The sequence below is a fragment of the Aegilops tauschii genome, chromosome 4, assembly GCF_002575655.3.
Source record: "Aegilops tauschii subsp. strangulata cultivar AL8/78 chromosome 4, Aet v6.0, whole genome shotgun sequence".
Lineage (NCBI taxonomy): Eukaryota > Viridiplantae > Streptophyta > Magnoliopsida > Poales > Poaceae > Aegilops > Aegilops tauschii.
This window is the reverse complement of record NC_053038.3, coordinates 2,693,430-2,715,954: the sequence shown is the minus strand read 5'-3', so window position 1 is coordinate 2,715,954 and position 22,525 is coordinate 2,693,430. Positions and strand designations below refer to the sequence as shown.

Genomic DNA, 22,525 nt, shown 5'->3' with positions numbered 1-22,525 from the left:
TACTTCTGCCGCCGCCACCGCATCGTCCCCGGCGACCTCGTTGTTGTGCGCATCTCCGGACTCGGACTGAAGGTTCAGATCTACAACCACGACTCATCGGTGATGTGCAGGTATCGTTGCAGCAGGCACAACTGCCTTGGTGGCATCGAGCAGGCTATGTAGTTAAGTTAAGTCAGGTGTTAGTGGAGAACTTTTAGGGTGTGTGGCGAGACTTGTGCTGGGAACATGTTCATATTTTGGCCAGGAGCAGCACCCTGGCACAGCAGGGAAGGAGGATGCCCCTGCTCTTAATCTAGACTTATGCTATCTAGTTAAGTAGTTTGCTGTGTTAAGTTTGCTGTCATTACATTGCTTGCTTTGTTTGATCTTGCTGTTGTGATGTTGCTGTTGTGCTGATCATGTGTGGTGGTAAGGCCACCACATTTGAATGGGGTGAGCAGAGCACAAACGTTGTTTGCAACCAAACAGCTGAAGTTTGCATCTGCTCACACCCTAAGCACAAATGCGGGCAACCAAACAGCAGGGGGTAAGTGCCTCTCGGTGCGATGCAGAAAACCAAATAGGTTGCATCTGCTGCATATGAGGCTGTTTTTAGCAACCAGGCTGGCTAGAGATGGACATGCAATGCAACTACTGTTGCAAACTGCAACCAAACACGCCCTAAGGCTTCCTCCATCTTTGGATCGAAATCTCCAAAAGGGGGCTCGGAGCACGTGAGAGTATATTGTCCCTCATGATCCAGCGCCACCACACCCAACCCGTCCTTTTCGGGATTATCAGTCTCACGCCACATCTATACCTATACCTAATAATAATAAAGTCATTAGTGCTTCTACCCACCATCCTAAAATTACCCTTGAAGTTGCTATAAATTACCAACTATGCCACACATAAGTGAGGAAAATAATTTGTTTTTTTTCTTTCGAAGTAGTCATCGGATTCGTTTCGCATATCATGACACTTCCATATGTCACAAGGGCACACATGCATCACAATGGCTAAAACCGTAGTCTCCCATGCTGGAGACCCTGTGTTATTCCTTTCCTTGTGCTTTTCTCTCTTTAGCAAGCGCCCTTTCACCACCCCCACACATGTTCATGAGCCGGCCCATGTGCGAGCAGTGACGCCCCTGTTGTTTTCATCTCATTTTTTGCTTTTTTATTTTCTCATTTCTGTATTGTTTTCCTTTCTTAAAATTAGTTCAGAATTTTCAAAAAATTCAAAAGGTTGTGAGTTTTGAAAAAACTGAGAAATCATAAAATGTTTGTGATTTTTAAAAGATGTTCAGATATTACACAAAATTCATGATTTCTAAAAAATGTTCATGAAATAAACAATGTTCATTATTTAAAAAATTATTGTCTATTTAGAAAATATTCAGGAATTTGAAAAAAATGTCCATGAAATTTTAGAAATTATTCACAAAAATCAAACAAACCCGTTGAAATAGATTCACAAATAATGAAAAAGACGAACCATCGCTTACATAGAGTTTTTTTTAAAGAATTTCTAGAGGTCGTTTTATTATTTTATTTAGTCGCGTGTTGGGTAAGAAAAAGCTTTATGTGTTTTCTACAACGCACTGAGCCCCAAAAATATTGACACAACTTCATATGGGTTAGTTTGCCTCCATACAGCTGGTACCACGGTTTTACTGCTCATGGAAAACACCGCGATGCTAGGTCATGATACTCTCATATGTCACATGGGCGCACATTCATCACAATGGCTAAAACCGCAGTCTCCCATGCTGGAGACCTGGGTTCTTCCTTTTTTCTATGCTTTTCTCTCTTTACCAAGCGCCCTTCCACGGAAAAAAATTATATGAGACCAGGTCTCACGGTTAGCAGGTGAGACCCGCCCTGATGGATGACACGTGGCATTCACAAATCACAAAGCATCTAATCTCTCCCCCCTGATTTTAAGTGAGGGTGGGGTAGATGCTTTGTGATTTGTGAATGCCATGTGTCATCCATCAGAATGGGTCTCGCGTGAGACCAGGTCTCATAGAATTCTTTTCCCCCTTCCACCTCCCCGCACATGTTCATGAGCCAGCCCATGTGCGAGTAGTGACGCCCCCTGTTGTTTTCATTTCATTGTTTCCTTTTTATTTTCTCATTCCTGTGTTTGTTTTTCTTTCTTCAAATTAGTTCAGGATTTCAAAATTTTCAAAAAGTTGCGATTTAAAAAAAAGAGAAATCATAAAATGTTCGTGATTTAAAAAATATTCGCACATTATACAAAATACACGATTTCTAAAATGTGTTCATGAAATAAAAATGTTAATTATTTTACAAATGATTGTTTATTCAGAATATATTCGGGAATTTGAAAAAAATTCCGTAAAACTTTAGAAAATGTTCACAAAAATTCAAATAGACCCGCAAACAAAGAACAAAACGAAACGTCACTTATATAGAGTTTCTTTAGGAGTCTGTAGAGGTAATTTCATTACTTTATTTAGTCGGTCAACGTGTCGGGTAAGAAAAAAGCTTTATGTGTTTTGTACAGCGCACTAGGCCCTAAAAAATTGACACAACTTCATATGGGTTAGTTTGCCTTAATACACACCTATGTTTATCCTTTACCATAGTTTTATTGCTCATGGAAAACACCGCAACAGTAGGTCAGGGCGAGACACATCATTCGCTAGTCTAGCTCAGGCAGGGTTCATCAATGCAGTTTGCTCAGTCAAAATATATTTGTTTGTGGCGCCTTAGGAAATCAAGTCGTGATGAGACCATCACATTTTGAATGTTTGAAATGATATTTTAAAAGTCCCTTATCTCATCATAACATGATTCGGACGTAGTTTATGAAATGATATTTTAAAAGTCCTTATCTCTTCCAGACATACATTTCAGACTTTTTTTTATATCTACCACATCTGCATAATCTTTTTTTTCCGATGTAACGCACGGGGATATTTGCTAGTTTAATTCACATAGATAAGAGACAGGGAATTAGTGGTCATGTATGCATCTTATTCTGCATGCACCATGCAAGTTCAATGAGATGGAGGGTGCTACACTTCTTCGGGAATCGAATGTGTGGGAAATATTTCATTGGACAGTTTTGTACGCACAAAACTCGTGTCATCCACACACAATCTACTTTGATTGATGAGATTTCAGAGCTCTCTGAATGGAAAGTGAGGGAGTACTAGTTAATTAGGCTGGTCGTAGTGGGGAGTATCATATACTATCATATGTTGGTATCATATGATAGTTCATTTATTGTCATTATACCTGGGCATATCTCGGGCTGGGCTGGGCTTCGAGCCGGGCCATAAACAACCCGGTGCTGAAAACCCAGGCCTGAGCCTGGCCCGGCCCGATTATTGGGCCTACTAAATTGGGACTGAGCCTGGCCGGAAAGAAAAAGCTTTTTATTTTCTCATTCATGTTTTTATTTTTATTTCTTAAAATTAGTTCAGGATTTCCAAAATTTCAAAAAGTTTTGAGTTTTGAAAAAAAGAGAAATCATAAAATGTCCGTGATTTTAAAAAATGTTAGCATATTATACAAAATACACGATTTCCAAAAAAATGTTCACTATTTTACAAATGATTGTGTATTCAGAACATATTCGGGAATTTGAAAAAAATGTCCATAAAATTTTAGAAAATGTTCAAAAAAATTCAAACAGATCCGCAAATAAAGAACAAAACGAATCGTCGCTTACATAGAGTTTTCTTTAGGAGTCTGCACAGGTCATTTTATTATTTTATTTAGTCGATCACGTGTCGGGTAAGAGAAAAGCTTTATGTGTTTTGTACAGCGCACGGAGCCCTAAAAAAATTGACACAACTTCATATGGGTTAGTTTGCCTTCATACACATCTATGTTTATTCTTGTACCATAGTTTTATTGCTCATGGAAAACACCACAACGCTAGGTCAGGGCGAGATCATTCGCTAGTCTAGTTCAGGCAGGGTTCATCAATGCAATTTGCTCAGCTAAAATATATTTGTTTGTGGTGCCTTAGGAAATATCAAGTCGTGATGAGACCATCACATTTTCAATGTTTGAAATGACTTTTTAAAAGTCCCTTATCTCATCATGACATGATTCGGACATAGTTTATGAAATGATATTTTAAAAGTCCTTATCTCTTCCTGACATATGTTTTAGACTTTTTTTGATATCTACTCATCTGCATAATCTTTTTTTTCTTCCGATGCAACGCACGACATATTTGCTAGTTTAATTCATAGAGATAAGAGAGAGGGAATCTGTGATCATGTATGTATCTTATTCTACATGCACCATTGAAGTTCAATGAGATGGAGGGTGCTACACTTCTTCGGGAATCGAATGTGTGGGAAATATTTCATTGGACATTTTTGTACGCACAAAACTCATGTCATCCACACACAATCTACCTTGATTGATGGGATTTCAGATCTCTCTGAATGAAAAGTGAGGGAGTACTAGTTAATTAGGCTGGTCATAGCGGGGAGTATCATATACTATCGTATGTTGGTATTATATGATAGTTCATTTATTGTCATTATACCTGGGCATATCTCGGGCCGGGCTTCCGGCCGGGCCAAAAGAAGCCCGGTGCTGAAAGCCCAGGCCCGAGCCTGGCCCGGCCGGAAAGAAAAAGCCCAACATGGCCCGGCCCAACTATGGCTAAAATCTTGTTTTCCACAAGCCCGAGCCCGGTCAATCTACCCATCAGGCTCAATTTCCAGGCCCGAGCCCAACCTAATGGCACGATCGGGCTCGGCCCGGCTGCCCATGGCCAAGTACAATTTTCATGCATTGACACATAATACTATTTCATTTAATATGATACGATATACTGTATCATGATATGATACTTAATCCTCTCTATATCATTCAGCGTTACAAGAGAAACGTCATAGTCGGCACTAAATTATATGTCCAACAAACAAATTAAATTCTCATAAATCAAAGTAGGCACGATCGAGTATGATACACATGCATGCACGAGTCGGAGGAGACGTGGAGGCTGCACATCCACCCAAATCAACTACTCCCCTCTCTGTGTTTTGCTGCATATATAAAATCCATTCAACTTTCCTGCCTGATCAGTGATCAGCTCAACTTTCCTTTCTATCGGCGCTTCATTCGTTAAGCGGCCGCGCGACAGTTTGATAACGAAATGGTATCTTCTTCGGGATCCGGCGGCATGCCGTGCTATCTTCTTCACATCCGAGGACTCATGGCAGGTGCTCGTTGTGTGCAGGTGCAGGGGCAGAGCCCGGTGGTGAAGCTGGGGGCGTGGGGCAGCGACGGCGGCGCCGCCCACGACATCGACGTCGTGGTGGCGCCGCCGCACCGGCTGCAGAGCATCGCCCTCCGCTGGGGCAAGGTCATCGACTCCCTCGCCTTCACCTACACCGACAAGGACGGGCAGCCGCACGCCGCCGGGCCCTGGGGCGGTGCCGGAGGCGTGTCGGAAGACCTGGTGGGCCTTTTCTTTCAAATTCAAATTCAGACTCAAAATTCAATTTTTTATGTACCTCTTTCCAAAACTCCCCGGAAAATCCTTGATATATATGCTTGCACGCACAGATCACCCTGGGGCCCTCGGAGTACGTGACGGAGGTCGGCTGGACCGTGGGCCCGTTCAAGCTCAAGGAGATCGAGGCGTGCGTCACCTCGCTCAAGTTCGTGACCAACCTGGGGACCACCCACGGCCCCTTCGGCAACGGCGACGGCGCGCACCACAGCCTGCCCGTGCTGGACGCCGGCAGTGTCGTCGGCATGTTCTGCCGCGCCGAAGACTACCTCCACGCCATCGGCTTCTATGTCCGACCCTTGGCCGTCACCGAATCCACAGACTCGCCGGCCAAGCCTGAGGGGGAGAGTTTGCCCTAACCGCCAAGGGGCAGGAGAGGAAAAATAAAATAAAAGGCCGTTTGAACATTTGCGATGTTGAGTCTATGAATTGCGTTACATGCATCATGTATCAATCTCTGCGCTAGCTCCTCATGTCATTACACTATTATTTGCTTAACCCTGTCGATTTTGTCACATATCAAGTTTGAGGAAAAAAAAGTATGTATGTTTGATATTTTTGAATTCTTATATCAAATGTTCACCTTTTTTTCCTTTTTTTTGCGGATGTGAATTTCACCTTCTGATGACCGTCGTCTTCTCTTGGTGGGATTAGGGTTTAGGGTTTACACCATGACAGTACTTCTCTGAAGTTGCTCATATACCTTTCCGATCTTTTGCCATAGTGTTTCATTGAAGTCTCCTATCATCATCCAAGGTTCGGACGATTTTGGTTTTATTCTTTTCAACAAGTTCCACATGTTTGATATTTTTGAATTTTAATATCAAATGTTCACCTTTTTTTTGCGGATGTGAATTTCACCTTCTGATGTGTGTCCCCTTATGACCGCCGTCTTCTCTTGGTGGGATCAGTCGGATCAAGCTGAATCTTCCTGGTAGCCGTAGCTGGGTCCGGCTGCATAGCCAACTTAATTTTAACACCTACGGAACCACAGGCTCTGGATATGTATAATAATCCTAGACAATTGTCTCCAGTTCGTCGGCATCAACTGAATTCTTATTTTGCACGTACGGTGACAGATCAGTCAAGTTGCCCGGCCACCACCAAGTGTTTTAGTGCAAAATAATAAAAGAAAGAAAGACCTGTCACTGTCTCGGTTCTTGTTTCACACACCATGAAAAAATAATATATCAACAACAATCGCTGGGAAAGCGGCACTTGGCAAAGTGGCAGAAACAGAACGGGGAACGGATCTTTACCGAGAGCGGCACTCGGCAAAGTGGTCTTTCGTTGGGAGCTGCTGGAACTTGGCTGCGGCATTTATGCCGAGAGGGGCACTCGGCAAAGACCTGATGGAACCAACGGCCATGAAGTCACTTTATTTTGTCGAGAGACATTGTTTGGCTCTCGGTAAATTTCTGTTTGCCCGAGAGGTGTACACCGAGTGACCTTGGTTTTTGGCCCTTTCCCGAGCGTTTCTGGCACTCGGCGCACGTGGATCCCAGTAGTGAGTTGTCGATAACTTCACACTGCAATCGATCAGAACCCTGAACAGATGCAATTTTAAGCAGCGCCCTCTGATGCAGAAACAACATAAAAGACAACAGTAACTGAATAATCAACCTCATTCGGAGCTCTTGCCGTAATTTTGGGTGCCTGTTCCTGGGTCCACCCATCCTGATTAACTGACCTGAAAATTAGTCAATACTCCGATTGACTGGACTAGAGTACATTGGCGGGAAGAAATTTGGTCGGAAAAAAAATTTTAGGCGGGAAATTTGCATGACCCAAAACACTACAATCAGTGCCGGCAGAAACGTCAAACGCCACCAACTGACAGCTGTGGCGGTGTCGCGTCGCGCGCCGCAGCAACAGTGTTGCCGCCTCATCTGGTGACGACAGGGCCCACCGGCAGGGCTCCGTTCAGTCGCGGCGCAGGAATCCTGTGATCTGCCGCCTGGACGGCTAGCGGCAGGGGCTGCTGTCTCACACCGTGGCGGCAGGTGTGACGTGTCGGCTGGCGCCCCTGCCGCCACGGCCCAGCTGGTCCTTTTTGCCAATGTGTCTCGGAGGTTGTCTTTTTTGTCAATTCCGTTGGCCAGGTGGTCCTTCAAAAAATCTAGTTTGGGATGGAGGGAGTAGTTTTTTTTTTCTTCAAAAATCACTCCAGAACTACATTAAAGAACAACAGTGATGCAAGGCACCCCACAGAACAAGAAAATTACAGTCGGGCCCCGAGGAAGCCTGACCAACCATAACACCACCGTGAAGTGAAGACGCGCCGTCATTGCCGCTCCCTCGGAGCCGGTCTGACCTTGGATCCCGAGAAGGATTTGCCAGAGACGGGAAGTCTTCGAAGTTGCAGTCCACATAGACCAGCACGTCGGTGAGGAAGTAGATCAAACCACCGCCATCAAAAAACATCATAGTCGGCACTAAATTCTGTGTCCAACAAACAAATTAAATCCTCATAAATCGAAGTAGCCACGATCGAGTAGGAGCAGACGTGGAGGCTGCGCATCCCCCCAAACCAACTACTCTCCTCTCTTGTGTTTTGCTGCATATCTAAAATCCATTCAAGTGCCTGCCTGATGATCTCAACTTTCCTTTGTAAATTGGTGCTTTGCGGCCGGGCCAGAGTTAACGAAATGGTCTGTGCTAGTCCTAGCTACTCTCGCAGGCTGTGCCATCTTCTCAGGACTCATCGTTTGTGTGTGCGTGCAGGGGCAGGGGCAGAGCCCAAGCCCGGTGGTGAAGCTGGGGGCGTGGGGAAGCGACGCCGGGGCCGCCCACGACATCGACGTCACCGCTGCGGCGCCGCACCGGCTGGAGAGCATCGTCGTCCGCTGGGGCAAGGTCATCGACTCCGTCGCCTTCACCTACACCGACGAGGGCGGGCAGCTGCACACCGCCGGGCCCTGGGGCGGCGCCGGAGGTGTAGAGGAAGACACTGTGAGCTCCTTTCTTTCAAATTCAAATTCAATTTCAAATCCAATTGTTTATCTATCTATCCATCTCTCTCTTATTCCAAAATTCGCAGATCACCCTGGGCCCCTCTGAGTACATAGCCCAGGTCGCCTGGTCGGTGGGCCCGTTCCAGTTCAAGGAGATCGAGGACTGCGTCACCTCGCTCAAGTTTGTGACCAACCGGGGGGCCACCTACGGCCCCTTCGGCCGAGGGGACGGCGCGCACCACAGCCTGCCAGTGCTCGACGGCGGCAGCCTCGTCGGCATGTTTTGCCGCGCTGGAGACTACCTCCACGCTATCGGCTTCCACGTCCGACCCTTGGCCGTCGTCGAGTCCACGGCCTCGCCGGCCAAGCCTCAAGGGGAGAGTTTGCCTGCCGTAGCCACTGAGGGATAGGAGAGGGAAAGATAAAATAAAAGGCCGTTTGAATCTTTGTGATGTCGAGTCTCTGAATCACTACATTACATGCACATCATGTATCTATCTCTGCGCTAGCTCCTCATGTCATTACACTATGACTTGCTTAGCCCTATCAAATTTTGTCACATGCATAGTCCGAGAAATAAAGAAAGGCTGTATGTTCAATATTTTGGATACCGGTCATGAAAGTAAACCGAATTCTAAAATCAAATGAATTTCACCTTCTTATGTGTGTGCTGGAACAAGATTTTTTCCTACTCATATATGCTTAGTTGAAAGAAACCGTAGCTTTGGCATACCAAGCTCTAAGTTGCCTTGCCATCAGCCAACTGTTTTAATGCAAAGTAATAAAAGCAAATCTGTCATTGTCTCGGCTCTTGTTTCATACTAGTAGTTCATACACCATGAGAAAGTTCAACCACACCGAATTAGATTCAACTCAGAGCAGGCAGCCTGCTTGTCTAAGCAATAAGCATCTTCCCTTTTTTTTTCCCGAGAGAAATTTTCGGTCTATTCATAATCATCCATACCAATACAATGAACACCAAAGATAATAAAGATTACAATCAGGTTCATTGACCAGCTAGCAAGGACTACAAAGAGCGGGCCGAAGGCAAGACGCGCTACTGTCATCGTCCCTTCCTCATGGGAGTCGGGCAAACCTTGTTGTGATAGACCGTCGGAAAGGACCAGCGCAACCATCACCGATGAAGAGAGTCGTTGATCGAAAGGATCAAGCATGTAACCATACAGAGGAAAACTGGATCCAAGTAGATCCACCGAAGACAAGCATCAACCGAATCTCGCCAGATCCGACAGAGACACCTCTACACGCCCTCCGACGATGCTAGACGAACCATTGGGACGGGGATCGGACATGGGAGACATTATTCCTGCAGATGGACATTCCACAGTCCAGTCCCAACCAAGACACCGAACCTCAACCAAGACACCGAACCTATTAAAAACAAGAGCGCGGTCTCCTCCGCACCTCGATGGCCCAAAGGCCATCGGAGGCGCTGGCGGGAGGAGGAAAGACAGGTGTTGTTGTTAACACCTACTACAATTATCTGAAACAAGATCATACACAACTAACATATATGGCCTAAAAACCTGTAAACTCGTCATCTACTACTTTGATCTAAGCTCCCCAGCAGAATTAACCGGCCAAATCAAAGTGAATATTGCCAACAGAACTGGCATGGTAATGGCATGATGACTTTTCAAGCATAAGGAAATTAATCAAGGCCCTGCATCAAGTTGTAGATAACTTCACAATGCAATCGACCAGAACCCTGAACGAATGAAATTTTAAGCAGCGCCCTCTGATGCAGAAACGACCTAAAAGATAATGGTAACTGAAAAACAACCTAGTTCTGACCTGTTGCCGTAATTTTGGGCTGTCCAGCCCCATTCCTGGGTCCACCCGTCTGTGACATGCTGCTAAACAAGAAACGGTGCTGTGCACAGGATGATATATATACCCTTACCTGCCAGGGGTTGCTGATTGAACTTGTTGATCAATCAAGTCCCCTTCCCACCAGCCAATTCTTTTGCTTCCTGAGACACTTTGTTACCTGCAAAAATATGTACGATTCATTGCCCTTGCACTGTGCGAAAGTTCAACAATGCAAGAATCTTCTTAAACCGTACTACAATTATCTGAAACAAAGATCACATGCTTGTGCTAGATGATGAGCACGTTGAGGATTCGAGATATGACAAATGTACTAGCACAATCCAGAATTACGCAAAAGGATTATCCATTCATTCTGGATGTACTTACTTAGCGTAGGGTTGAAGCACCCTCCTGATTAACTAACCTGACAATTAATCAATACTATGGTTGACTAGACTAGAGTACATTGTTTGCTTCCCACACAACGCTTTACCTCACAGCACGCAAGAGGAGTTTAATTACTTACCACCAGTTGGTCGATCTGCAGGCAGCCAGCAAGCAGCATTGCCATCACAAAACCCATGCGTGTTTAGCTTACCCAGCTCAAGTCGACCTACGAGGCTAGCAAGAATCCAAGGATCGCTTTGCTTTGCTTGCCATTCAATTTAAGCCCGGTCGATCTCCTTCCTGTTGACATAGGGGAGGGCAGGCATCCAGCCCTGTCCTTACCTCCCTTTGCTTTGCTGCTACTCCGCCCGTAGATGCTCCGCGTGACCAAGTCTCTCTCTCTATCTCGCTTTGCTGCTACTCCGGGGCGTTCATCCTTTTTACAAGTCAAACACACTGCCCAGCTGGTCTCAATGTTCTTGGGTTCGAGTAGCAAGCTCTCTAACTGAACTAACAAGCTGGAAGTTTATAAGACACAAAAGCGAGACAGTTTGAAAGTGTTTTCAAATATGGCGACAGTTGTATGCCCATATCGGTCATGAACTTATTAGCTCAATTAACTGACGATCAAATTTTAGCAAATTAAAGAAAGGCAAATCCGTGTATACTACCTTCAAGTACCAGGTAAGGGGTCCATTCATTAGTGAGCGCCATCCACTGAGATGAGTACATGATGCATGGCCCAACATTTTTCTTCTCCTAAAATGATGATAGTCCTTGGCTAATATTCCCTCCGTCCCAAAGTTGAGACACTTATTTCGAGACTGAGGGAGCAATTAACATGATGCTTCTCGTGACAGTATATAGTGTAGTTCATCAGAAGTGTAGTGTAGTTGTTAAACTTGTCAACCAAAATATATGAAATCTCCAATCCATTTCTTTTTTCGATGAACCGGCACTAAATTCATTTTTCTGAGAAAATAAATAGGAAGATTTTTAACTTGACGACGTGTCTCCAGGAGGCCTTCCAATATTAAGAAGGTACTCCCTCCATTCCACAATGTAGTGCCTATAGGTTTTTTTGAAAGTCAAACTTTGTCAATTTTGACCAAGTGTATAGAGAAAACTCTCTACACCTACAATATCAAATCTGTACATTCTGAAAACATAACTTGTGATGTATCCAATGATGTGCATTTGGTATTCTAGATGTACCTACTTTTTTCCATAAATGTTTGTAATGTTTGACTTTTGAAAAAAATCTATAGGCACTACATGTGGAACGGAGGGAGTATGGTTTAGTTGCCTGATGAAGGATCCGATTTTGGACATTGTTATTCAGGTTATGACCATCTTTACAGTATGTGGCAAAATCAATCAGACAGTATTCAAAACAGGAGGAAATGTGAAGCTAGAAGTACCACGTACAAACAGGATAAATGTACATACAGGATAGAACTATCCTGAGGTCAATGCGTGATTTTCCCAGCACAGCCCCCATAAATGCATGCCCGTTGCACACACTCATGGGCACTCAGCTCACTAACGAAGCTAGCTAGGCATCAGTAATGGGGGATCTCACAGACAAACACCAATCCACCATGAAGTCCACCAGCACTAGCCCAAGCCATCTCACGAGGAAGGTGCTCTACCTCACCCCTCCCGTCCTGCTCACCGTCCTCTTCTACCTTCACCTGGAGACCCTCACCCTCTTCTTCACCGTACAATGCGCCAGCCGGCTCGGCAATGGCGGCGACGACCGCCTGGACACCCGTGAGGGCGCCGACACGTGGTTCATCAGCACCCTGAACGACACCTCCGAGCCTCCAGGCGAGGCGAGGAACCTTCAGTTTCCGTCCACCGCCTCGGCGGGCCGCCTCCTCTGCTTAGCGGCCCCCTCGCGCCGCGACGGCACCAAGAACGCCTACGCGCTGGCGTGGCCGGGTGCGCTCCCCCGTGGCTCGGAGCTCCGGCCCGGCCTTGCTCTCCTGTCCGAGACCTTCTATGACCACTCCAACCTGTGGCACGGGCTCACGTCACTGGTGCCGTTGGTGTCGTGGCATGCAAGGCGCGGGTGCGGTCCCGCCCCCGCGAAGTGGGCCTTCTTTCACCATGGCGAGGTCAGGTCCGGGATGAGTGGGTGGCTGATGTCACTGGCCGAGGCGGCTACCGGTGCGCCGGTGGTTGTGGAGGAGTTTGGAACTGCCCCGGTGTGCTTCGAGGAGGCCGTGGTCTTCAGGAGAAACCTTGCCGGTATGAGCACGGAGAGGCTCCTGGAGGCGTTCGACTTCATCCGGTGCAAGGCCAGGGCCCAGTGTGGCGTCGTCGACGCGTCCGGCATCGGCAATGAAACTACAAACCTACGCGTCACCATTCTCTTCCGCACGGGCGGCCGGTCCTTCAAGGATGAGGCGGGTGTGGAGCGGGTGTTCCGCAAGGAGTGCACGCGCGTGGCCGGGCCAAGCTGCGTGCTGACCGTAGCGCATTCGGACAACCTGACCTTCTGTGACCAGGTATTTAATTTTACCGACTCAAACATCACATATACAGCCGCATAGGTTTTACCTTTATCACATATATGGTTTCCTGATTTTTTCTTCTTAATATGTTATGGTGAGAAGGTGAGGTTGCTCAGCAGGACGGACGTGTTCATCTCGGCGCACGGGGCGCAGATGACGAACCTGGTGTTCATGGACCGGAACAGCAGCATCATGGAGTTCTACCCTATGGGGTGGAGGCAGCGGGCGGCGGGCGGGCAGTTCGTGTTCCGGTGGATGGCGAGCCGCGCGGGGATGCGGCACGAGGGCTCGTGGTGGGACCCCGCCGGTGACCCATGCCCCGATGGTAACCCGGACATTTTCAGCTGCTACAAGAACCGGCGGATCGGGATGGACGAGGCCGCCTTCTCCGAGTTTGCAGCCAAGGTCTTCACCGCTAACAAGGAGCGCAAGTCGGTGAAGGCGCGACGAGGGCAAGAAGCGGGAACTAATTGCAAATGCAGCTAGCCTGCTCTCCCTCTGTTGTTGTGCTAATTAAGAACAAGAAGAGTGGAAATAACTAAATGTGCGCAGCTAATGAGACAGCCAGCCAGCCACAAATTAACATCAGCGACGTCAAAACGTATGATGAATTTGTTAGGTTAATTAAAGGAGAAATTAACCAGGCACATGGATGATACTCCGAACACATAAGAAGCTCAAGCAATTGTGATGAGCTTCGTTATGTAAATCCTTCAGATGTATGGCATATTCATCCATCCATGGCCCATATACGGGTTGAATCACTGAAGCTACGTACATGCCTGAATTGCTACATGAAGATGTCCATCCATCCACCGACGGGTTAAGATGTCGATCACGATAACTAATTTCTTTATAGCTACCATTCGGTTAGTGCAAATCGTGTTGTTTATCCCTTGTTTGTTCTTGTTGAAGATCAATGTACCGACCGAAACCGTAACCTTCTCTGCTAATGCCCTAATGTTAGTAATTTGTTTTAATTGGGCCTCGGACTGAACAGAATGTGAATCCCCCATTTTCTATGAATCCCAGCTAATCCCCAATCTTCGGAACCCAATGGGGTGGAGGCAGCGAGCGGCGGGCGGACAGTTCGTGTTCCGGTGGATGGCGAGCCGCGCGGGGATGCGGCACGAGGCTCATGGTGGGACCCCGCTGGCGACCCTTGCCCTGATGGTACCCTAGACATTTTCAGCTGCTACAAGAACCGGCGGATCGGGATGGACGAGGCCGCCTTCTCTGAGTTCGCATCCAGGGTCTTCACCGCTAACAAGGAGCGCAAGTCGGCAAAGGCGCGGCGAGGGCAAGAACCGGGAGCTAATTGCAAATGCAGCTAGCCCACCCTCCCTCTGTTTTTGCGGTAATTAAGAACAGGAAGAGTGGGAATAACTATATGTTCACATCTGCTAAAACAGCTAGCCAGGCACAAATTAACATTAGCAGCGTCGAAACGTATGATGAACTTTTTAGTAAGAGATCGAGTCTGGTTAATTGAAGGAGTAATTAACCAGGGGCAAGCATGATAACCCAAATGCATACAAAGCTGAGGCAATTGTGATGAGTTTCACTCTCTAAATCCTTCATATGTTTGGCATATTCATCCATCCATGGTCCACATCTGGGCTGAATCACTGAGTCTTTTAGATGTATCAAGAATTTCATCCATCCACCGACAGGAATAACATATAAACGGTGTCTGCAGGTGTATCTTTTAGATGTTCTATTCTGGACCATGAATGATGCAACTACTTTAATCCGAAAGTACAAGCTAACATTAGTGTCAATCTCGGCTAGAACCCTATTAGGCCTAATGTATTTTATCTAACTACTAATAGATGTGCCTGATTGCTTTCGGTTGGTTGATTCAGTATTAAGATGTCGATCACCGTAAGTTCTTTACAATCACCTTCCGGCTAGTGCGAGTCGCCTTGTTTATCCCAAAAGCCGTGTTTCGTTGACGATCAATGTAAAGTCCTAATCAAAGTTTCCATGGCTCGGTTCATGAATCATGACATAATGCAGGTAATTTCTTTCAAATGGTGCTCGCACTGAATAATGAAATTTGGCCCCATTTTACGAATCCCTAATCTCTGAAACCCTACAACATTTCCCAAACTGAAGATTCAGACCAAGAGGGTTGGGGGGACTTACATGAAGGCGTCGCATGGCCTCCTTTTCGTGCGCGCCACCTCTCCCTCGTCCGTGTCCTCTGGCTCGCCGGGCACGGCGCCGTCGATCCTCTGTACGAAGCGGCACGGGACCATGGTCGCGACGCGGTCGGGCGAGTTCGCGGGGCCACGCGCATTGAGATATGGAGGCACGCGCGCACCGGCGAACAGGCCAGCCGTGCCGCCATGGTTTCCGGCTAGCCGCCGTCGCCGCGCACGCCACGGGTGCCGGGAGCATCGGGGGCAGAGGGAAGAATGGGCTAGCTAGGCTTTGCCCCGCTCGCCGGCTGAGCAGCCCAGGTTGCCTCGTGGGCCAAGGCCTGCTCTTAGAGCAGAATGTAAATTAGGTTGTTTGTTCGACTCTGAGTGCATTTTCTCTATGTTCTGTAGATTGATTGCTCTACATTCAGTAAAACAATATTAGATGTAAAAAATAATCATATAATGCTATGAACGGTCTAATCGGCTTTGAGCAAAATGCGTCTTTTGGGGCTTTTCTGAATTTTAAACAGTTTTCACCGCTCTAAAAGGTTTTTGCTAAGATAATGTTTTACACACTTTGATCCAGAAAATGCCCAAAAATATATGACTAACAATGTTTAAGTTTTCTGGATAAAATGTACATTTTATTTAGTGACTTCTACTGTGGTATCAATATTGGTGTAGATTTCTTTAGCATAACTGAACAAATAAATCCATCATACTAGGCAGTCAAAGACTGAACATTTCAGACAAATAGCAATGCCAGGCAACTTGCGCTCCTGCTCTCGGCGACTCGGACACAAACCTAAAAAACTAGGCAGTTTTTGTTTCTTGAAATCGAAGAAGGACACGAACCTAAAGCAGAGTGAAGTCGAGCAGCTTTGATCTGCTCCGACGCTCAACTAGGACAACCCAGCCGGCGAGGCGCCCAGGCACCCCGACGATCGCCCCAATCGCTAACTGAGATGAGAACCCACGCTGGACTCCGCGCGAAAAATCGCATCTGGCGGCTGCTCACCCGCCAAATCCTCTCGCTTCCCCTCCTCCAGGTCCTCTAATTGGGCCTTTACGGGCTGGCTTCTTTTCGGTTTGGGCTGATTGATATGAACAGAGAGAGGCAGCTCGCTCATCAGCTGTGGGATCAGAAAGGAAGGGCATCCGTGAGGGTAAGGTAGAGGCAGCCTTTGCCATGGCAAGGTAGAGAATCCGCGCCTGGTGTGATCAACTGTTTGTGCACAACTTCGCAAGCTTTTGAGAAGATCATCTTCGAGTACGCGCGTTCCTCCATCGATCGAGCAAGGGTTGCCGCTGTGTCGTCCTGTCGGGTCGTAGTGTCGCCGCCCCGTGGTACTTCATGTGGTGGCTGCATCGACCCGCACTATTGTTGTGTCACACTTTAGGACGTAGTGTCGCCGCCCTGACGCCATCCCCTTCAGGCCGTCTTCGTGGCTGCACCAACCCTCGCGCTTGCCGTTGTGTCGCCCCATCGGGTCGTAGCGAGCGTGGCACGCGACCCTTCTCGCCACTCCGTGGTTCTCTCCGCGGCTGCAACGACCCGCAAGTTGTCGCTACGTCGCCCCTTCAGACCGTAGTGCTGCGGCCCGCGGTCCACCGACGCCCCGAGACCGTCCGCTATAGGCCGTGGTTGCACCGACCCTTGTGCCGCTACTTCATCGCTCCATCGGCTCGAGTGTGGCACGCGGTCCCTACCGCCGCCCTAAGGTCTTCCCCACCGTCGCGTCGACCCGCGCGCTGCCGCTGCATTGCCCTTGCAGTCCACTTTGCCCACGTTGACTTTTATGTGGTATGCACCATGCCGCCTTCCTAGGCGCGGGAACACCATCGTCCGCGCTGGTCTTCGTCATGTTATCGGGTTCTTCCTCGCCTACATCGAGCACCTCCACGGCGCTCCTAACCTTCCCGGTCCATGGCGACTACCTCGACATCGACCACGGCGTCCCTCACGCGGCTACCTCGACCATGACTACACCACCCTACGGCCTACACTCTCGGCTACATCGACATCCGCACAAAGGGCTACCACCTTGTTTGAGCAAACTCGTCGGTTTTCACTCCAACCACGACTTTCACGATGCATCGACTGTTATAACTGTGGAGGGGATGTCCGTCGGCTTATCTTCGGGGGTTTTTTGAGTCTCACCGTCTGTGTCGCTACCATTGTGACCGCGGGGATGTTGAGTAACATGTTTAGTTAGCAAATATTCCCTCCGTCCGTAATTATTTGTCGGAGAAATGGACATCCATTTCTCCGGCAAATAATTCCGGACGAAGGGAGTATAAGGTAGACTAGGATATATTTTGACTTGTCTTACATTTCAAGTTGATCATGTACTCATTACATATACGCCCACGAGGCTCAAGCAATAATACGAATGATTCCACCAATTCCGGCACGTGCTATTGAAGTCTAGCCTCGAGTCTAGTACAACATCTACTAGTCCGGCACTGCAGTGGAGTAATTTTCATCAGCAGGAAATCAAAGCGCGACAGGCCCATCAGCCCGGGCGAGTATTCAGCGGACCTCGCCGCACGACCTGTTCCAATCGAGGTTTACCAGTCCAAAATGTCAACTTCCCGTATGATTTCCAGAAGCTATATATTTTTACGTGGACACATTTTGTTTATGATACATTTGGGTCCAGAATAGAATTTCTCACGTATATATGCATGGACGTCGCGAGAGCCCAGCCCTTCACGGCATATACACCAGTCCGCTTATACCATTCCATGCAGCATGGACCTCGTCGTCTTCGTGTTCTTCCTCCGACGACTCCATGAAAGTGCTAGTCTCCCGGCCGTACGCGGAGCTGTCTCTCGCCTCAGGCAGGCCTCCAATGCAGATCATCTATAAGAAGAGGCTCTTCATCGAGTTCCACCGGCACAAAACAAATAACCTACCCCAGCTGCCATGCGACTCGCCATGGCGACGACCTCTCACCTAAAGCTCATATCGCTTGCTCTCCTACTAGCCATGTTTCCCCAGGCCATGGCAGTGCCACCCCCATCCCTCCTGGAAGAACAGGCAGGAGCCCTCCTCATTTGGAAAGCCACCATACAGAGCCCCCCAGCCCAGCTGAGGTCCTGGGGAAACACCACAACACGGCCATGCGGCTGGTACGGCATCAAGTGCGGCGAGCATCGAGCGAGGCGGCAAGAGGTGGTGATCACCGAGATCTCTCTCCGTGGGTTGCGGCTGAGAGCGAGGCTGGAGGACCTCAACTTCACGGCGTTGCATACTCTCACAAGTATCCGACTACCCTACAATCAGATAAGGGGTCTCTTTCCACCCGCTTTAGCATCATCCCTGCCAAACCTGCGGCACCTGATGCTTCAGGGCAATAACATCTCTGGTGAAATACCGAGGCAAATAGGAAGACTAGAGAGTCTAGTGGGTCTGAGCTTGTCAAACAACCACCTGTCCGGTCCCATACCCAATGAAGTAGGCTACCTAAAGGAGATGACCATGCTAGATTTTTCCAGCAACAACCTCACAGGCCCCGTTCCAATAAATCTAGGAAGTTGCACTAAACTCACTATCTTGTACCTTGATGGTAACCAGTTATCCGGATTACTTCCTCGAGAACTAGGTTACCTAGTGAGATTACAAGAATTAGCTCTTAGCAGCAACAAACTCATGGGTTCCATCCCGATACGCTTGGGAGTTTGATTAACCTCATTGGATTGTACCTATGGGATAACCAACTCTCCGGACATGTTCCTCGAGAACTAGGTTCCCTCGTGAGTCTAGAAAAATTGGAGCTTAGTGGAAACAAACTCTCCGGACATGTTCCTCGAGAACTAGGTTCCCTCGTGAGTCTAGAAAAATTGAAACTTTCCAACAACACACTCATGGGCCCCATCCCCAATACCTTTGAAAATTTGACCAGGCTCACTACCTTGTACCTCGACGATAATCAGTTCTGCGGACATGTTCCAGAGGAAATTGGCACCTTAATGGATCTCAAATATCTACAACTTGATGGTAACAATCTCTCTGGTCCATTGCCACCTGAGTTGTGTGCTGGAGGCATGCTCAAGAGACTAACCGCATTTGGCAACAATCTCAAGGGACCTCTACCATTAAGTTTACTAAACTGCAAAAGCCTAGTTAGAGTTCGCCTTGAAAGTAATCAAATAGAAGAAGATATTTCTGAGATGGGAGTTTATCCAAATCTGGTCTACATGGATATGAGCTCAAATAAATTGTTTGGTCAATTATCTCATCACTGGGGAGGATGTCATAATCTTACAATGCTAAGAATCTCAAACAACAACCTTACCGGGGAAATACCGACAAGTTTGGGGCAACTATCTCAACTAGGGATACTTGATCTTTCGTCAAACAAGCTTGAAGGAGAGATTCCAAGTGCCCTAGGCAATCTAAGAGAATTGTTCAACCTGAGCCTCGCGGAAAATTTGTTCCATGGTAGCATTCCACGGGAAATTGGAGCAATATCGAGTCTGGAATTACTGGATTTGTCATCAAATAACCTTAATGGTTTGGCGCAAGACTCAATCAAGAATTGTTTGAAGCTTCGCCTTTTGAAGCTGAATCACAACAAATTCAAAGGAAATATCCCCGTCGAGCTAGGCTTATTGCGTTGCAACATTGAAATATTGGATTTAAGTGATAATTCATTTAATGGGGCAATACCCAACCAACTTAGTGGTCTGATCATGCTAGATACTCTGAATCTATCACACAATCAACTTAATGGCTCCATCCCATCATCATTTCATAGTATGGAAAGCCTGGCATCCATTGATGTATCTTATAATCTATTGGAAGGGCCAATCCCAGAGAGTAAGCTCTTCCAAGGAGCTCCAATGCAGTGGTTCGCCCATAATAAGATGCTATGTGGTGTGGTGAAAGGATTACCTCCTTGTAGTAGTGCAAGTCAGAGTAGAGGAAAAATGAAAGGATACAAACTTGTACTAGCCACCATCCCTGCTCTGATATCTCTTCTTCTTGTTCTGGTGATATTGATGTTCTGGCATGAAAGTAAGAAAGCAAAGCCAACTAACAATGATAAAGTAACACAAGCAAAAGTCTTCTCTATTCAAAGTTTTGATGGGGCAAATCTGTTCAAGAAAATTATGGAAGCAACCAATGATTTTAGCAAGGTGCATTGCATAGGAACTGGGGGATATGGATCTGTCTATAAAGCTAAACTTGCAACATGCGAAGTTTTTGCAGTAAAGAAGATACACATGATAGAAGATGAGTGTTGCGTCAACGAGACAATATTCAATCGTGAAATCGAGGCATTGGTGCAGATTCGTCATCGGAACATCGTAAAACTATTCGGGTATTGTTCCTCTAGCCAAGGCAGGTTCCTTATCTATGAATACATGGAGAGAGGAGACTTGGCAAAAACATTGAAGGGCAATAAAATGGCAATTGAATTGGACTGGAGAAGGCGGATACATATTGGATTGGATGTGATTCATGCTTTGACATACATGCATCATGATTGTTCGTCACCAATAATCCATAGGGATATAACAAGCAGCAACATTTTGCTTGATCTTGACTTTAGAGCTTGCATCTCCGATTTCGGTACTGCCAAAATACTCAATATTTGTGACCAGAATCTCACAAGGCTTGCTGGGACGAAAGGCTATATTGCCCCAGGTAAACAAAAATAAGACCCTAGCTTCTAGTTTTGCAGTTTTGGCATACATATGTACATAGATGTAGAATTTGATGTAATCTAATAATTATGATGAACTTTGAACTGTTCAGTTGCAACATATACACTAATGAATTGGTAGTGATTGCAGAACTAGCATATACAGAAAACGTGACTGAGAAATGTGATGTATACAGCTTCGGAGTGCTTGTTCTGGAGCTATTTATGGGATCTCATCCAGGCGATTTGCTCTCATCCCTCTCGTTGGCCACCAAGAGCAATGTTGTGTGCCTGCAGGATCTGCTGGACTCCAGGCTCACGCTCCCAGATGCTGAAACCACTAGGGAAATATATTGCATTCTCAGTGTTGCAGCTCAGTGTCTAGAGCCACGTCCATCACACAGGCCAACGGCACGGCGTGCCAGTGACGAGCTATCTACGATTAAAGTTCATGAAGATCATGTTGATTATTTCCAGGCTGGCATCACCTTTCCTATGCTGTAGTGCCTAGCTATGGCAATGGATGGTGAATCCGTGTAATGTGGTTTCTTCTATGCTACTTGCCTATTTGCTTAAAAAGTGGAGTTTTCTCTATAACTGATAAGAAAAGTATCATCTGATGGTGTATATGAAACTAGCGAACATGTAATAATGTATCATTATAAACCGCTCTGGTTTACTTTTGACATTGTACGAAGAGACAATTTACTACTGCACTGATGGGTAGTCTGAGTAATTTGGTCATGTCCATGGTTATTTTCCTCCATCGGAGAGGAGCATATATACCTGCTAACCTGCTACTAGCATATATGCATTCCCTGCGCTTTGTCCAGAATTACTGCTGAAAACCTAAAGAAAGAGGAATGGGGACTTGCCTGAAGGCGTCGGGCCTTTCTCATGCGCTGTTGCCATCGGCTCCTCATGCTCCCGGTCGCGACGTGGTTGATGAGTTTGACAGAGTCGCGCGCACCGTCCCATCAACGCGCCCCGGCGAACAGGTCAACCGCCAGGGTTTCTGGCGAACAAACTTCTCTCTTCTGCCGCCGGTGAGAATGGGCTAGGCTTTGTTCGGCTTACTGGTTTTTGTTCGGCCCATGTCTACCATGGGCAAAAAAATTGTCTTTTCTGGGCTATCCCGAATTTAAACAGTTTTCTCAGCTTTAAAAGGATTTATGGTTATGTTTTGTGCACTTTTAAGCCATATAAGTGCTCAAAAATTATGTGAACAACAATTTTTAAGTAAAAGGTAAAATTGATATGGGCTTTTTAATTATTTATTTATGTGGTATTAGTTTTGATGTTATTCCCTCTGTAACATGTTTTTCGGATGGTGTCTTTTTACTATCATATTAACATTGTAAAATGGCACTACCTCTGTAATCAAATGTAAGACGTTTTTGCAGCTCAAATTGAACTGGAAAAATGTCTTGCATTTAGCTATAGAGGTAGTATTACCATTGAGAATAAATTTGTAATTTATGATTCGTGAATTTTTTGATTATTCTGCTTGAATTGTTTTCATCATGGGTCGAGATCGT

At 46.6% G+C, this 22,525-nt stretch overlaps 3 protein-coding genes and 1 pseudogene across 3 annotated transcripts; all 4 read left to right on the top strand.

Moving 5' to 3' along the window:
- The first annotated feature begins 4,991 nt into the window (after positions 1-4,991).
- Positions 4,992-6,056, top strand: LOC109761797 (horcolin). The gene is made up of 3 exons (XM_020320617.4): positions 4,992-5,136; positions 5,218-5,439; positions 5,547-6,056. Exons 1-3 carry the CDS (start codon positions 5,134-5,136, stop codon positions 5,850-5,852), a joined length of 531 nt encoding a protein of 176 aa, XP_020176206.1. The 5' UTR covers positions 4,992-5,133; the 3' UTR covers positions 5,853-6,056.
- Positions 6,057-7,835: 1,779 nt separating this feature from the next.
- On the top strand, positions 7,836-9,057 carry LOC109761793 (horcolin). The gene is made up of 3 exons (XM_020320610.4): positions 7,836-8,144; positions 8,218-8,445; positions 8,534-9,057. The coding sequence occupies exons 1-3, from the start codon at positions 8,085-8,087 to the stop codon at positions 8,855-8,857; spliced, it is 612 nt and encodes a 203-aa protein (XP_020176199.1). The 5' UTR covers positions 7,836-8,084; the 3' UTR covers positions 8,858-9,057.
- Positions 9,058-12,229: 3,172 nt separating this feature from the next.
- On the top strand, positions 12,230-14,119 carry LOC109761787 (uncharacterized). Its single transcript, XM_020320604.3, has 2 exons — positions 12,230-13,180; positions 13,289-14,119. Exons 1-2 carry the CDS (start codon positions 12,236-12,238, stop codon positions 13,670-13,672), a joined length of 1,329 nt encoding a protein of 442 aa, XP_020176193.2. The 5' UTR covers positions 12,230-12,235; the 3' UTR covers positions 13,673-14,119.
- Positions 14,120-18,251: 4,132 nt separating this feature from the next.
- LOC141021146 (uncharacterized) lies at positions 18,252-21,633 on the top strand (annotated as a pseudogene).
- Positions 21,634-22,525: the final 892 nt, after the last annotated feature.

Bases quoted from the DNA above. Each gene is read 5' to 3' on its own strand.
- LOC109761797 (XM_020320617.4), top strand. The intron at 5,440-5,546 runs GTGGGCCTTTTC...TTGCACGCACAG, and splicing joins GAGGCGTGTCGGAAGACCTG to ATCACCCTGGGGCCCTCGGA.
- LOC109761793 (XM_020320610.4), top strand. From the start codon at position 8,085: ATGATCTCAACTTTCCTTTGTAAATTGGTGCTTTGCGGCCGGGCCAGA. The intron at 8,145-8,217 runs GTCTGTGCTAGT...GTGTGCGTGCAG, and splicing joins GGGCCAGAGTTAACGAAATG to GGGCAGGGGCAGAGCCCAAG. The intron at 8,446-8,533 runs GTGAGCTCCTTT...CAAAATTCGCAG, and splicing joins GAGGTGTAGAGGAAGACACT to ATCACCCTGGGCCCCTCTGA.
- LOC109761787 (XM_020320604.3), top strand. From the start codon at position 12,236: ATGGGGGATCTCACAGACAAACACCAATCCACCATGAAGTCCACCAGC. The intron at 13,181-13,288 runs GTATTTAATTTT...TATGGTGAGAAG, and splicing joins ACCTGACCTTCTGTGACCAG to GTGAGGTTGCTCAGCAGGAC.